Genomic DNA, 16608 nt, shown 5'->3' with positions numbered 1-16608 from the left:
CTTACTTATTTTGGGTCTTAGATCACTAATCCGCTGTCATAAATTCCTTAATCCAGCTAGTTTCTTTTTTTTTTTATTGTGATTTTTTTTTTAATTGTGAAATTGGCCTAATGAAGGTGAGGTTATCCACATTAATAGCTAGTTTTCTTGTATTTTATTAACTGATTCTCGTTAGAAATGATTAATTAATCACATTTCAAGCTTTCCCTGACATAAAAATGCCTTTTTTTCGTCAAAATCGATGGTTTTATCGATTGTTTATATATGGCGGCGGCCATCATGTTTAATACGTAACGTTTGTCAGATGCATAGACCAGCGTTGCCAACCCAAAATCTTGAGATTACCGTACCAGGAACGAGAAATTACCGTATTTGGGACACTTTTACCGTACACAGAACCACAGAAGTACATAGAGAAAGAGATAAACAATTCTTTCTATTCTATGGCCATACCTAACCTACAAATTGTAATTTAAACTTGTCAAAATTTAACTAAGCCCTAAATCAAAGATTAGGGAGAGAAAGAAAAAATGCTATGTCAAATTAGTGGAATTTTTAATTCAATTGAATAAACATAATAAAATGTACAGAAGAATATATACATAAAAATAAGTAATATATAAGTAATCTTAAATGTGAATCATTATTCATTGCATAGATTTCTTAGTTTTTGATTTTTTGTATTCACTTAACAAGCTTAACAAGCACATTTCTTTCAAGTCATCATCATATCTTCTGTTGAATTTATTAACAAAGTTTGCTTTCAACTCATTAGCAAAAATAATATGAGCATCTTTGGAAAGGTATCGTTTTGATTCTGTTGAAGTATAATAAACAGATCTTTTCTAGATTAAAATAATAAAATTACGAACTCGTTTTTGCGACTGATTTATTCAATCAATATAACTCAACTCTCTTTTATTTTTCACAAACTACTATCTTTTAAAGAACTAATCAACCAAGTTCTATGTTGACATACGAATATTCAATGATCCAAAACTTCAGGCTTCAATACCTTCCCTCATTGAATCATTGTTGTCAATCCCATTGCATTTTTTAACATTTGTAGTCTGGGTTTGAACAAAGGTTTCGTCATAATATCTGCAAGCTGGTATTCTGAAGACACCTTCTTCACTTCAATTATATTGTCAAGCACCAGTTCACGCACAAAGAAATGTCGAATATGTATGTGCTTTGTACGACGGTGATATTCTGGGTTCTGCGTTAACTTGATTGCAGCTTCGTTATCAAGCATCAATGTTGGCAAAGATCTCACATCGATCATTTCTTCAAATAGACGCTTGAGCCAAACAATTTCTTTAGCGGCTTCACTAGCAGCAACTATTTCTGCTTCTGTGGTAGAAATTGCTACTGAAGTTTGTCGCTGGCTATACCAGGATATAGCTCCATCTGCATATATACTTAAGACACCTGTTGTTGATCTACCTGTAGAATTATCGCCACCATGATCTGCGTCACTGTAGATCTCAAGCTGATCTATGGTACCAGCTTTGTAGGATATTCCGAGCTCGACTGTGCCTTTCAAATACCGGAATATTCTTTTCACTCTTGAACAGTCAGTATTGGAAGGGTTTTCGAGCTTTCTTGAAACTATACTTACTGCAAATGCAATATCTGGTCGTGTACCAGTCATCAGGTACATTAAAGCACCGACTGCTTCTCTATAAGGAAAAGTGCAATTCAATTCATCCTTCCCTAATTGAATGTTCTCTTTTACAATAGGCGTTGAAACAGGCTTACAGTCCTGCATCCCAAATCGCTCGAGTATTTTCTTGGTGTAAGCTGATTGATTCACTTGGACAATTCCAGCTTCTTGTTTTATTTCTATGCCAAGAAAATAAGATGCAGGTTTTGTTGTGATTTTAAATTCTTTCTTTAAACTCAGCAAGAATTGATCTTTCATTTTTTCATTTGTAGAAGCTACTAACCCATCATCAACATAAAGAGCCAGTAGCAGCAAGTCTTCCCCATTTTTTTTTATAAATAAACAGGGATCAGCATCAGATCTTTTGAAGTTGAGTTTTTGAATGAAATCACTGAATCTCCGATTCCAACACCTTGGTGCCTGCTTCAGACCATAAAGACTGCGTTGAAGTTTACATACATGGTTCCTACCATCTTCGTACCCTTGAGGTTGCTTCATGTATACCTCTTCACTCAGTTCACCATATAAAAAAGCTGTACACACATCAAATTGAGTCAAAGACATATTTTTGCTAGCAGCAATACTCAACAATGACCTTATAGTCCCACCTTTGGCTACTGGGCTATATGTTTGGTCATAATCTTCGCCTTTTCTTTGTGAATAACCCTTGATTACCAAACGTGCTTTGTACTTGTCAATGGATCCATCTGGATTTGTCTTGAGCTTGAATATCCACTTGCAAGGTATTGCCTTCTTTCCTGCTGGTAAATTTTTCATTTCCCAGGTACAATTTTCTTGCAGTGATTTTATCTCTCTCTCCATAGCTAAAATCCAGTTTTCTTTTTCATTGCAAGATATCGCCTCTTTGTAGGATAATGGTTCTCTAGGCTCATTGACTTCTGCTGCAACTGCCATGACATAATTTTCGAAATGTTTAGGCAACTTCGTTTCTCTTCTATTTCTCAGCTGTCTCCTCAATTCGATGTCGTCATTAATCTCATCAAAGACAATTTCTTCAGTTATATGTTCGTCTTCTAGAACATTTTGCTTTGCTTCTATAGCTTCTCTCTGTGTGTTTCTCATTTCAGGATTTACATGGATATCATTTATCATTTCTTCTTCGGATTGATCTTCAAATTCATCATTTTTCAGTGAATCCTTATTTTTTATGAATTCAAGAACATTTTCTTGTGGAAGTGTAGAAAGATTGTCTTTCTCAGTCTCATTCATTTTCTGTAAGGATTTGCACTCATCAAAAATGACATCTCTTGATCTGAAAAATCTCCTTTTTTCAAATGACCAAATTCTGTATCCATCGTCGTTATCATAACCCATGAGAACACCTTTGACTGCTTTCTTATCCATTTTCTTCCGGTTTTTCTTCGGAACATGAGCATAGCAAGTACTACCTATAATTCTAAGATGCTTGAGATTAGGCTTCTTCTTGTGCCATACCTCAAAAGGTGATTGATTATCGATCCCTGAATTGCTTGTTCGGTTTAAAATGTATGTAGCTGTATTCACCATTTCTGCCCAAAAAGTCTGATCGAATAATCCTTCTCTTGCGTGCATCAAAGCTCTTGCTGTCTCTACAACTGTTCTGTTCTCCCTTTCAGCACAACCGTTTTGTTGAGGCGTGTATGGCATAATTAGTCTCTGTCTTATTCCATGATGGCTTAGAATTTTTCGCACTTGCCCATTGTCGAATTCACTGCCGTTATCTGACAAAATCTCTTTAATGCCATATCCTTCAGCTTTGATTTCAGCAATTACTGTTTTCAGTTTTTCTACAACTTCAGATTTGTGCTTGATAAAATAGACAAAACGGTATCTGCAATAGTCATCTTTGAATAGCACATAGTAGCAGTAACCAGATTTTGACTTGCTTTCGAAAGGTCCACAAACATCTGTATGTATCAGTAAACCAGGTGAGCTGGCTCGTTCCCTTGTACCAAATTTGAGTACGTGAGCTTTTCCATAAACACACCCCTCGCAAACGTCACTATCTAGGTTGACTTCAATGCCTAGTTCACGCTTCAATACTGTTCTCACATGTCTTTTATTCTGGTGGCCAAATCTTTCGTGGTAGAGCTGTAATGCATTTTCCTTATTAATAAAATTGATTTCATTCGAAGTTTCTGCTCTTATGGCTTTCATATCAAGTTTATATAAGCCCCCTGAGAGACTTCTCGAACCCACAATCAATTTTTCGCCAGATAATTTGAAATAGCATTCTTCAGCCTTAGAAACAAATTCACTGTCAGGGTTTTTATCTTGTGCTGATAATGTTGAAAACAAATTTTTTCTTATACTTGGGACATACCATACTTGAGATAGAAAAAACTCGTATTTTTCTCCATTCACCCAAGATTGTACACGAATTTTACCAAATCCAATCGCTGGTACGGAGTCCCCATTTGCTGTTTTTACTTGGTGATTTTGATCAAATGGTGTGAAGGTTTCAAACAACTCACTTTGGTTGGTGATGTGGTTTGTTGCCCCATTATCAACATACCAATTGTCATTATCATTCTCGCAAAACAACACATCACTGGAGACTGTTAATAAAGAAACGTTTTTTGTTTTCACTCCATTGTTCTTCTTAGGTTTCACAGGTTTTGGTGGCTTACCATCTGCTTTCCATTTTGAACAATCTTTCACTTTATGCCCTTTCAGTTTGCAGTAATTGCAGATCAAGTTATTTCTCTTGAATGTACCACTGTAAAGAACCTCTTGTCGGCTTTCAGACTTTGTTGTTAGTGCTTTCTCATATACACATAACTGGCTTGTTAAATTGTCCACATTTTTGTCTGTATCGGACATTAAGCTCCAGCTAGACTTGAATGAGAAATACTCTGCAGGCAACGTGTCTAATATTTTACAAATGAGAAGAATTTCAGGTAACTCACAATTACATGTCTTTCCATTTGTAATGTTATCTTTGGAAATTTCTTTTTGTAAACTGTTCCACAAATTCTTCAGCTTCGAAGTATGCATTGCGATATCATCATCTGCTTGTTTTACGTAACTGAAAAATTGCATACAAACATCATATGTCTTTTTCTCGACATTTCCATCCATAAGTCTGTGCAATTCCAGCCAAACATCTCTTGCAGTCGAAAAACGCATGACTTTTTCCAAAGTTTCTTGTGTCATATTGACAGTCAAAATTAAAAGAGCACTGCTATCAGCTTGATTGAATTTCATAAGATTTTTGTCATACTCGGATTTGTCTTCTTGCGTTGCATTTTCTTCCAAGGGTTTAGGAGCTTGAAGTTTGCCCTCTAAAACTTCCAATCCTCCTTTCACTGACCTCAGTAAAATACCAATCTTGTACTTCCAAGTCGACCAATTTTCTTTTCCCTCTAGTAAGCCTATCTGTACTTTGCTGGCATCCATTATTTACTCCACCAAAATACTTTTTTACTTCTTATTGAAGGAGAAAAAAAAAATTCTGTCACAAATACCTTTTACTGAACTTTTTTATTATTTTATTTTTCCAGATGTAGACTTCTGTTTTATAATCTACAAACCGCGCTCTGCTACCATGTTGAAGTATAATAAACAGATCTTTTCTAGATTAAAATAATAAAATTACGAACTCGTTTTTGCGACTGATTTATTCAATCAATATAACTCAACTCTCTTTTATTTTTCACAAACTACTATCTTTTAAAGAACTAATCAACCAAGTTCTATGTTGACATACGAATATTCAATGATCCAAAACTTCAGGCTTCAATAGATTCACATATCAATCTTGAGATATTTGTTCTATTGGTAGCCTCGATGGGTCTTCCTTTGCAAAAACAGTGGGGAACTTTACGCCTAAATATTTTGCACTTCAAAGAATTGATTTTAGCCTTCATTCTTTCAATTCTCTGGTTGGTTAAGGGGCTCAGCTTACTACCACTACGTTTGGGGGTGGCCGAACTGCTACTTGCTTCTGTAAAACCTTCTGATTCCATTGTAACATCTAGAAAAAAGAAAAACAATTTCATCTTATTGCATTTAACACTAATTTGAATTGATAATTTCATTCAACAACTTCAAGTAACTAGACTTACAAATATGATTTGCATTCATGTGTCCTCTTTTCAAAAATTTATATTTCAACCGTCTATGACAAATTCATCTTCATCAACTTCGATACTAGAACTGGAAGAATTAGAATACATATCAATTTTGTTCATTCTTGCATACATATTCTGAGTAGGTGTAAAATCTACGCAGTTACCATCTTTTTTCACACACTGAGACGTTAATAAACAACCATTGATTGTATTAGTTATTAACTTATTTCTTGATTTTGTTTTAACCAAGTTTATTTTACTGGAGACTCTTTTTCGCATTCAGCATTTGAGTGCGGAAGGGATAATATATTCAGTACGAACTGTGACAATTTCTGGAATTCAAATACACCCATTTCATTTGTATATTTTTGGAGTTTTCCCCAGAATATGTCAATGTCCTCGTTGATGTCTATTTTTTTTCTTCATCAGCAGTAAAATGGTAATCTGGCAGCAACCTCCACTGTTCATCGATTAGTTGACCTTCACTACTGTCATAAAAACGTGTCATATTTTGGAACAAATGAGCTAATGATGGGAACTGCTGGTGTATATCTGAAGAAACTGCATTTTTAGGCACAAATATCTGCAATTTTGGCAAAATAAAATTGTCGAAATCATACCGTTTTCTAATTTCTACACAGAGACATGAGTAGAAAAGCTGGCATCTTTCAAAAAACATTTCTAATAACTGAGGCATTGAAATTACGAAATTACCGTATTTTGGCGTACGGTAGCCCCTTCGGACCGTATACCGTATTTGGCATCAATTTACCGTACAAATACGGTAATTACCGTACGGTTGGCAACGCTGGCATAGACCTAATATCCTAATACGGATATTAGGTCTATGGTCAGATGCGAAATAATCTGCGACGTTGCCTGTATGCCAGATCTTCTTGATGGGATCGGTTTTTTACTTGGTGGAAATTCATATTAATAGATTGTTTGAGATTATGACGTATTATAAAACTGTATGGAAACTCATAATTTTCGCACAGCTATTCGAGCAGAAAATTCGGCAAATTTATTTTCGAAATGAATAAATGGTAGTCATATGGTGTTCTTCTGGTTTTTTCGATATTGGCATCGGATTCAGTTTAGTCCTCCTGAACATATACAGGGACATTGATGTTGACGAGGACGATGTGATTACAAGGTTTTCAAAGGGTTCACAGACCAAATTAGATTTTGTGTTATACTTGCCAATTGTCTTCTTTTTTTTTCATATGAAACAATAGATTTACTATTTTTTTTTTAATTTCTACCTGAATGGCTAAAACCGTGATAAGTAAATAAATATATTATAATATAACAAATACATAAGCGTACAAATTTTTTTACCGAAATTTGAGGCTTTATTGTAAAACACTGGTTATACATTTATGATTCGAAATATTGCCCATCGCTGGTCACTATACTTTCTCACATCTTTCGGGCAGCGTACGAATTGAAAAAACTGGTCATCTTTTGAAGCGATCCACGAATCGATCCAAGTTTTTAATTCTTCATAAGATAGGAAGTGCTGGTCAGCCAGGCTGTGTGCTATTGATCGAAACAAGTGATAGTCCGACGGAGCAACGTCTGGAGAATACGTCGGGTGGGGTAGGAATTCCCATTTCAACTTTTTCAAGTATATCTTGACTTTCGCAACATGGAGTCGAGCATTGTCATGCAGTAAAATCCATTCATCTACTCTCTCGTCGTATTGCGGCGGTTTGTCTCTCAATGCTCGACACAAACGCATTGATTGCGTTCGATAACGATCGCCTGTGATCGTTTCAGTTAACAACTCATAATACACTACGCCGAGCTGTTCCCACCAAATACTGAGCATGACCTTAGAACCGAGAATATTCGGTTTAGCAGTCGACGTGGAAGCATGGCCGGGATATCCACATGATTTTATGTGCTTGGGATTATCGTAGTGAACCCGTTTTTCGTCTCCAGTCCCAATCCGATGCAGAAATTCCTTCCGTCTTTGCCTCGAAAGCAGCTGTTCACAAACAAACAAACTCCGTTCAAACACCTCCCGGCTTCAACTCGTACGGCACCCACTTTTCTTGTTTCTGAATCATTCCTATGACTTTCAGGCGTTTTGAAATGGCTTGTAGTCCTAATGATCCTGTCAATTATTTGAATTTGAGAGCATAATTATGTTTGAACACTACCCTTATTTTTACCGTAGAATTCAACGAAATCACAAAAAAAATAGGGTTCTGATTTGAAAATCGAAAGTTATGATCAAATTTTGTTCACAATTTTTGGCACAATATTTGAAACACCCTGTGATGATATTTTTCAAATTCAAGATATGCACGATATTCCAACATCATTCTAGTTTGTGAAAGTGAATTGAGTATACGCATAGGATATTCACAGTGAAAATAATTCACGTGATAGTGACTATGGAAATTCTCTCTTTTTTACGGTTTTTTCTTAATATTTTGAAAACTATGAGAACTAACGCAATAATTTTAGCAGAGAGTAATTGAGAATGGAAATCTTTCTTGTATAACCGGAAGTGCCAGAACTTCTAAAATATTTTAGCTGAATAGGGCATCATGAACAATGTGATATTCTGAATTTTCAGATTTCAAATCGGCCCCGTTCTCCAGAAACGTCTAATAGGCCTTCGAACTTGAAACACCCTGTATAAATATTCATATAAATATCTAAATATAAATATTTTTGAGAGGTTCAGCTCGATATCGGTGTAATCTGGGATTTGGTACCATAGAAAAACTCGAAACCCTTAACGGCGAACCCCCTCAAACTTAAGGCTAGGACCGCCCTTGATTTGTCGTCATGGAAAGTTATTTGCATCAAATATTTTCATGTGAGCAAGGGCGAAATGGTATGTTCTAGGAAAGAAGTCATATAGAATTCTACCCTAGAATCAGCATAGGATACCGAGTGAATCGTCTAAAATCAGCTAACGATACAAGGTTTCCGAAAAAAATATTTTATTTTCTAGAGGGATACCCAGTGAAGGATCTACCGGCATAGTGACGGGGTCCAAGGGGCGGAGCCCCTTCGGCGAGCAGAGCGAGTAGTATATTCTAAAACAACTTGCAGAATGGTCTCCAATTCTAACACGAATGCGAAACTGAGTGTTAGAATTGCCTTTTGCAACAAAAATTGAACGATATAGATTATTGTAAAAAAACTGGTTATACATTTATGATTCAAAGTATTGTCTATCGCTGGCCACTACTTTCACTCATTTTTCGGGCTGCGTACGAGTTCCGCGTTGGAAAAACTGGCCATCTTTTGAAGCGACTAACGAATCGATACAATTTTTTACTTCTTTATATGACGAGAAATGCTGTTCAGCCAGGCTGTGTGCCATTGATCGAAACAAGTGATAGTGAGAGGGGCAACGTCGTAGGATTTGACATTCCAACGTTTTCAATAATGTATTGACTACTTTCGCAACATGGGGTCGAGCATTGTCATGCTGAAAAATCACTTTATGATGTCTCTTATTGTATTACGGCAGTTTGTCCTTCAATGCTCAGCTCAAACGCATTAATTGCGTTCGATAACGATCGCCTGTGATTGTTTTATTGGTTTTTTACAACTCATAATACACTACGCCGAGCTGGTCCCCGCAAATACTGTGCATGACCCTGGAACCGTGAATATTCGGTTTGGCCGTCGACGTGTGAGAATGACCGGGATATCCCTATGTTTTTTTGCGCTTGAGATTACCGTAATGAACCCATTTTTCGTCTTCACTCACAATGCGATGCAGAAATTCTTAATGTCTCTGCCTAGCAAATAGCTGTTCACAAGCAAACAAACGCCATTCAACATCTCTGGGCTTCATCTCGTATGACACCCAATTTCCTTGTATCTGAATCATTCCTTTGACTTCCAGGCGTAATATTATTGTGAAATTATTAATCACAAACTCCGCAATTTTTTTCTATAGCTCAGGTCGATGTATCCGATCTTTTTCATAGCTACGGTCTAACTTGTTCGATCTAAATATAAATGTATACGAAATGAATCATTTGCAATATTCGAAACTAGCGCATTCACCATTTTGTTAACACTGAAAATTCAATGAACCATATAATTAATAGAAATAAAACTTTTTTCTTGCGAAAAATGGAGTTATCTGTATGAATAATAAATAAAAATAAGAAAACTTTCTACTTCAATGTAAAAGGTAATCCATAAAAAATAGAATATTTCCTCATAACTGGAGTGAATGGTTAATAATGAAAGTCACAAGTTTGAAGTGAAATTTTCAAAAATTATGCATCTCGCCACAGAAAAATTATTCATTGTTTCTCTTCGATTTTTTGATTTCATAAAATTTTCTCTTGGATTGTTTATTTTTGAATCAAATTTATTCATCCAGTGAACAAAATTCTTCCAGGTTTTGAGACTTGCCAACTAAGTCATCAGCTGTGATGGGAGCACTGATATTTCCACCTAATTCAATCCCTCCATTGAAATATGCTACTGAAATTCCAAACTCACATCATTCTCTTCGGTCAAAATTCAAACGAGTTGTTATCTCACGAAATAGAAGTGTGAAGTGTCAGACAATGTTTCATGAGCGGACATTCGCCTACATCTCCTTTCATTCGTTTGCTGACGAGCATTCAACAATGTACAACATTTCAGCCCTTTGAAGTGTATGCCATTGAGGGTGTCATCACCTGAGATTGTATGAAACTAGATACCACAATTTGATTGAATTCTGCTGAGTACACAAATAGGTGGAAACTGGGTTGTCGTACAGCCTCGTTCTCATATGAATAGGAATGTTGTTTTCAGAATGTTGATGTCTGCAAAATGAACTGAGTGAACTGAAGGCAATGTTGGTTATATCAAATGAGGAAAATATTGTTCAACAAATTAGGAAAGATACCCATTGCAGTTTTAGACGATATACTTTTTCTATAATAGAAACATGCAAGAAGTAGCTAGAAATCATCTTATAGGTAATATCCATTTAGTGAAGAACACAAGGAAATAAGTTGAAAATATCTCAGATCCAAGATTCACGAAAACGAAAAATGAATATGATTTCTAAAAATCACTTCGAATTTTACACCATGGTTTATACTTTCTTTATTCAATGCGAAATATGTCATCATTTATTTGAATCTAAATAAACATCTATCTATGTATCATATCTCGAAAAAAAACGGAAATCATTTGAAAAAAAAATGTTTGGTAGAAATGTTATACTGCTCCTGCTGATATCATCACTTTATAATATTTCTATCTATTATTCTCAATCGCGATTATTATTAATAAATCAATTATGCGACAAGGACTCTCAAAACTGCATCAAATTTAAAAAATATTTTATAAATTCGAGTATGATTTTGAAAATTGTTCTGAGCAGATTTGGATTTCAAATGAAACCAACGTGAATGAAAATAAAATTCATTTGATAAAGTAGTTTGACCAGAAAATACTGGTAGAATGTCATTGATTCTGAATATAATGAATTTGGTATATACCCTCAAAAATATTTCCTGACATTTAAGCAAATGGCAAAATATTATTCACAATATATCGATAACTCCGTGGAAAAAATCGAATAAGTAAGTCTTGAATTAAAACAATGATTTATTTCAACTTTTAGCATTTGATGTTCACAATAAATTTTAACATTTGATGTTCACAATAAAAATAACTTATCACAGTAGAAGAATAGAATGTTGATGTAAGTAGATATTCTGATTATAACAAGATGAATATAAATGAACCCCTGAATAATCAACAAGATACGTACATAATTTCACGAAATAAATTTGAAGCTTATCAATTATAACAATAAAGGTAATAATATAAAGATCTCTAACTGACACAAAATTCCGATCGAAGATAATTCCCCACAAAAATATATGCTCAACAATGCATGTCTATTCAATTCATCCAATGAATATGGAAATGATCGAAAAAACTTTCACTTATATGATAAAATTGGTGAATCATTGTTTCATATCTCTTATGGAAATACTCTCAAGAATTATCACTATTTTTCAATGAAACATACCTATGTATAAAAATTCAATACGTTAGATTTTAACAAAGATAATCATTCTACTTGAGCTTTTTACGCTCTCTTTCACTGGACAAATAAGATTGAAAGAAAAATTTAGCAAATAGAATGAACATACTAAAATACATTGTTGTAGAAAGTTTGATATTCAAAGAAGTTATATTACATTCTGTTCTTTTTTGGAGTAACTGATGAGCCCAAATGTTAACTAAACAGCCAATTACCATTTGAATAAGTTGTAAAGCTGTTATAACCATAGATATTTGACGAGGAGGTTTGTATCCTATAGCTCGAAGTGCATAGTATGAATACATGATGGAATGAACGCAAAAATTCATAACAACGAACCATCTGCCACTGGATGTGAATTCTGTAAAGCTGAACCAACTATATAGGAGAACAGTTATGTGGTGGTACCAATGTAAAAATATAAGTGGCTGTTTTCGGAGCACAATAAAAACCGTATCTCCAAATTCTGCAAGTTTACTGAGTGTAAACATATATGACCAGAAACCACTCACTTTATCGATTTCAATGAAGGAAGGAATACATACAGAATGATATAATCCATGATTTGTGATTATGTGAATCAATTCTGGAAAGGTTCTACATGCTCCAAGTATACTGAAGGCAGCAAGTAAAGTATTCCAAACAACTAGTACCCTACGTAACTCGAATCTTGGACGATTCTGCATAAGATACTGCCCACCAAAGATTAAAATCAAGTAAATTCCAATGTAATAATATGCATTGGTCCAGTTGTTGATCATCCATATTCTGGTTTTTTGAGCATTGAATTCTGATTCGAAATTGAATACATGAGAGTAATTTGGTGTAGTTACTGAATAATTCTTCATTATGTTGAATTCACAACCGCGAAGAATTAAAATCTATCAATCTTTACACTGGCACGTCTAACCACGAACTAGCGAATATTTTGTAAGTTAGTCTGTAAAATAATTATAATTTTTTCGAATGATTTTAATTGATGGAATTCATTTTCATTTTACATATTAATTAACTTATTTCGCCCGCATATATTATGCACATTTTGAACTTTGTATTCAGTATGAATAGCATAGTTGCATTCAGTACCATTATGAACAAACGTGATAAGTGAAATTTAATTTATGATTGATTGTTCGAAAAATCTTGGTTTGTCGCTTTGGGTCAGAAGGATTTACATAGGGAATTATATTTATCCGCTCAACCTGATGATGTGAAATTTACGACGAACTGAGAGAGTATAATTTTCCTAAAAACTGATTCTCAAACCATTGCAACTCATCATATACTCGTATAGCAGATATTCAGCTTGTACAGGGTTTTAGTGAATGAAAACGACAGTTTGCAATGGAATTTTTTTTTCGCAAATACTTCGTATACCCAGATGTGAGGTGTTGAAGTTTTTCTCAAATCGAACTTTAATTTATTGTTCCAAATCCAGGAAGTATATTCAAATTCAAGAATTTTTGCACATTTTTGTACATTTCATGTTCATTATTGCCGAGTATAAGAGTAAAAACTCATTTTAGGAATGAATGGTAGTAACACAACTGAGATACATTAGGCTGAAAACCATTTTTCATTTCATCGTTAAATTTGTCTCTCTCAACTCTTCTAGGTCCTCCTGAAGTTCTCCAGCGGTGTTGATAGGGTATTCGAAAAATTTGGCGTCATCGGAAAATAAACGGCCCCAATACAGAACCTTGCGGTACACCACCAAAAACTGGCCTTGGTGAAGACAGAGCTCTGCCAAACCGAACTTGGAAGATTATATCAGTAAGAAATGCCTCGATTCAACGGAATTGAATGGAAATGATCCATTTTTTTTAAGAAAGAATGACATATGACTGAGATATTTGAGGCTGGAGACAATTTTTGAATTTCTGGTTCAATTTGTCACTAAAAATCATCAGTTTTTTCGTATAAGGCGTCGTTTTATAAAAAAAACTGAAACATCCTCGAGCCTAGTTTTCATTTATTTGATAAAAAATCTATTATTAGATAGTTCTTGATACTGTATTGCAGTTAAGATGTTTTATTTTGAACCCATAATCTCAATTTTATCGATTCTTTATGGTGAGAAAAATATTGGGTACTTTCATTCGATATTCTTCTTGAAATTAGTGTGTTCGTGGTGATCAACATAGCTTATGAAACGGTGAAAGATCACTCAAAATGTAATTGACACAAAATCATGAAATTCGATATAATCAAATTAAACCTTGCAATGATGTTCACACGAATACTCTTTACAATAAAGATGAACTGATAGGCCTCAAATCTCACAGGATTGAATAAGACCTAAACTTTTTATTGTTACAAATCAGTACGAAGATAATAGTGAGGTTCTAAGTAAAATTCGTCGTTTTCCTCACTTACAGGAGCACATAAACAAATCCAGGAGCTCACTTTGAATGAACACCAAGATGGGAACTAACAGAGGACCATTCTTGATATTCTGTATTGAAGTTCTGTGTTTCAACAGGACTGCATTAGTCAAACAAGCATATTCACTCACCCTAATCCTTTCACTGCAAACCCTTAGTTCAGTACAAGAGTAGCCAACTTAACTATTAATGAGCATTCTCCTCCAGATGCGCTTGAATTAATGTATCGAAGTGTTTCAAGGGGATATACTGGTTGAGATATGGAAAGGGCAGTGAAATCTATGTTTCAATACCTAATCATATTATGAAATAAATAGCTGAAGCCCGAGGTTTCATCCAAGCTCTGAAAAATTTCATCGATGGACAAAACCGAAATGAAAAATAAACTAAATAAAATAACGGTTTTTTTTTTCGAGGTATACAGGGTGTCCCGTAAAGACCACGTCAAACCGAGGGAGAATGTAGATCAGAGGATAACCCACCTGCTTTGACAAAATTTCCATTATAAAAGTCTTACCGTTTTCGAGATATTTTTTTTTTTGTTGAAAATAATAAATTTTTGCCCCTTTCAATAGATTTGTCCTTACGGTTGGTACAATTTTACATCTTTTTTGTTAATTTTTTCAGTAAAATATTGCTGAAGAATGAATTTAACGTTTACGTTAAAAACATCCTCCGAACATTTTAAAGGGGGGCTATGAGAAATATTTTTATTGGAAATTTTGGTAGTGGATTATTTTGTTCATGAAGTTTAGCCCATCGTAGTGGAAAAAAATTGTACCGAGCTACTGCTGCACATTACACCAATAAATTGTCTATTTCATAGTGACTTCAAAGAGTAATCACACAAGTCATTTGTTATTCAAAGAAAATAGATATGGCTGTTTTTATCCAAAAGGGGACGTTTCTGACAAAATCAAGTTTGTCAATTCTGTAAAGAAATCTTCGATATTGCATTACTTAGTGAACAATGGCAATTGTTTACGTGCGAAAATATTACTCGCATAATTATTCACCTCAACGAAATTCAATTTTGCCGGCAAATTTTTCGAAAACATCATGCAGATCCAGATTTTTTCAATAAGATCATTTGGAGCGAAGAGTCTCCCTGTACCAAGGATGGGTTCATCAAGACCTTAATCCTCTGGAGTTTTAATATTGGGGCTGCCTGAAAGACAAAGTATACGCAACACCCATACGTGATGAAGCCGAATTGCGGATGCGTTCTTTCAATTCGTCTTCATCACGCATGGGTGTTGCGTATACTTTGTCTTTTAGGCAGCCCCAATAATAAAAGTCCATAGGATTTAGGTCAGGTGAACGAGGAGGCCACAAAATTTCACCTTCTCTTCCAATCCACCGGTGGGGATAAGTTCTATTTAAATGAGCGGTAACTTCGAGTCCGTAATGTGTTCGGATCCATCATGTTGAAACCACAGACTACGTCGCAGCGCCAGTGGCACATCTTCCAATAAAATGGGCAGCTGGTTGGTTGAAAATTCCAAATAATTGATTGCGTTCAGTGATGGCGGCAGTTCGATCGGGCCCAAAATTGCACCATTAATATACCAGTCCATAAATTGATTTTGAATCGATATTGTGATCTATCTTCTCTCACCTCGTGTGGATTTATGATATTCCAGCCATGCAAATTGTGAAGATTCATGTACCCATCCTTGGTACAGGAAGACTCGTCGCTCCTAATGATCTTATTAAAAAAATCTGGATCTGCATGATGTTTTCGCAAAATTTGCCGGCAAAATTGAATTTCGTTGAGGTGAATAATTATGCGAGTAATATTTTCGCACGTAAACAATTGCCATTGTTCACTAAGTAATGCAATATCGAAGATTTCTTAACAGAATTGACAAACTTGATTTTGTCAGAAACGTCCCCTTTTGGATGAAAACAGCCATATCTTTTTTCTTTGAATTACAAAAGACTTGTGTGATACCTCTTTGAAATCACTATAAAATAGACAATTTATTGGTGTAATGTGCAGCAGTAGCTCGGTACATTTTTTTCCACTACGATGGGCTAAACTTCATGAACAAAATAATCCATCACCAAAATTTCCAATAAAAATATTTCTCATAGCCTCCCTTCAAAATGTTCGGAGGATGTTTTTGAAATCATTCTTCAGCAATATTTTACTCAAAAAATTAACTAAAAACATGTAAAATTGTACCAACCGTAAGGACAAAACTATTGAAAAGGGCAAAAATTCATTATTTTCAAAAAAAAAATATATCTCGAAAACGGTAAGACTTTTATAATGGGAATTTTGTCATAGCAGGTGGGTTATCCTTTGATCTACATTCTCCCTCAGTTTGACGTGGTCTTTACGGGACACCCTGTATAACTTTATGTTGGCATTACTGTTCAAGATGGCACTCGATTTAACAGTTATCGAGTGATTTATTCTCAGTTTGGTTTGGCAATTCA

At 34.8% G+C, this 16608-nt stretch overlaps 1 protein-coding gene and 1 long non-coding RNA gene across 2 annotated transcripts; both read right to left on the bottom strand.

Annotated features, from left to right (window-relative positions):
- Nucleotides 1–5410: 5410 nt before the first annotated feature.
- On the bottom strand, nucleotides 5411–6547 carry LOC123684452. The gene is made up of 2 exons (XR_006748149.1): nucleotides 5734–6547; nucleotides 5411–5642 (listed from the first exon to the last, which is right to left on the bottom strand). It is a non-coding gene; the product is annotated as an uncharacterized LOC123684452 (long non-coding RNA).
- A 4773-nt stretch (nucleotides 6548–11320) lies between these two features.
- On the bottom strand, nucleotides 11321–12703 carry LOC123684450 (elongation of very long chain fatty acids protein 6-like). Its single transcript, XM_045623722.1, has one exon. The coding sequence runs from the start codon at nucleotides 12625–12627 to the stop codon at nucleotides 11812–11814; it is 816 nt and encodes a 271-aa protein (XP_045479678.1). The 5' UTR covers nucleotides 12628–12703; the 3' UTR covers nucleotides 11321–11811.
- Between the last annotated feature and the right edge of the window lie 3905 nt (nucleotides 12704–16608).

This window comes from Harmonia axyridis, chromosome 7 (genome assembly GCF_914767665.1).
Source record: "Harmonia axyridis chromosome 7, icHarAxyr1.1, whole genome shotgun sequence".
NCBI classification, from domain to species: domain Eukaryota; kingdom Metazoa; phylum Arthropoda; class Insecta; order Coleoptera; family Coccinellidae; genus Harmonia; species Harmonia axyridis.
Note: the sequence above shows the minus strand (reverse complement) of the source record. Positions and strands in the feature narration are given on the sequence as shown.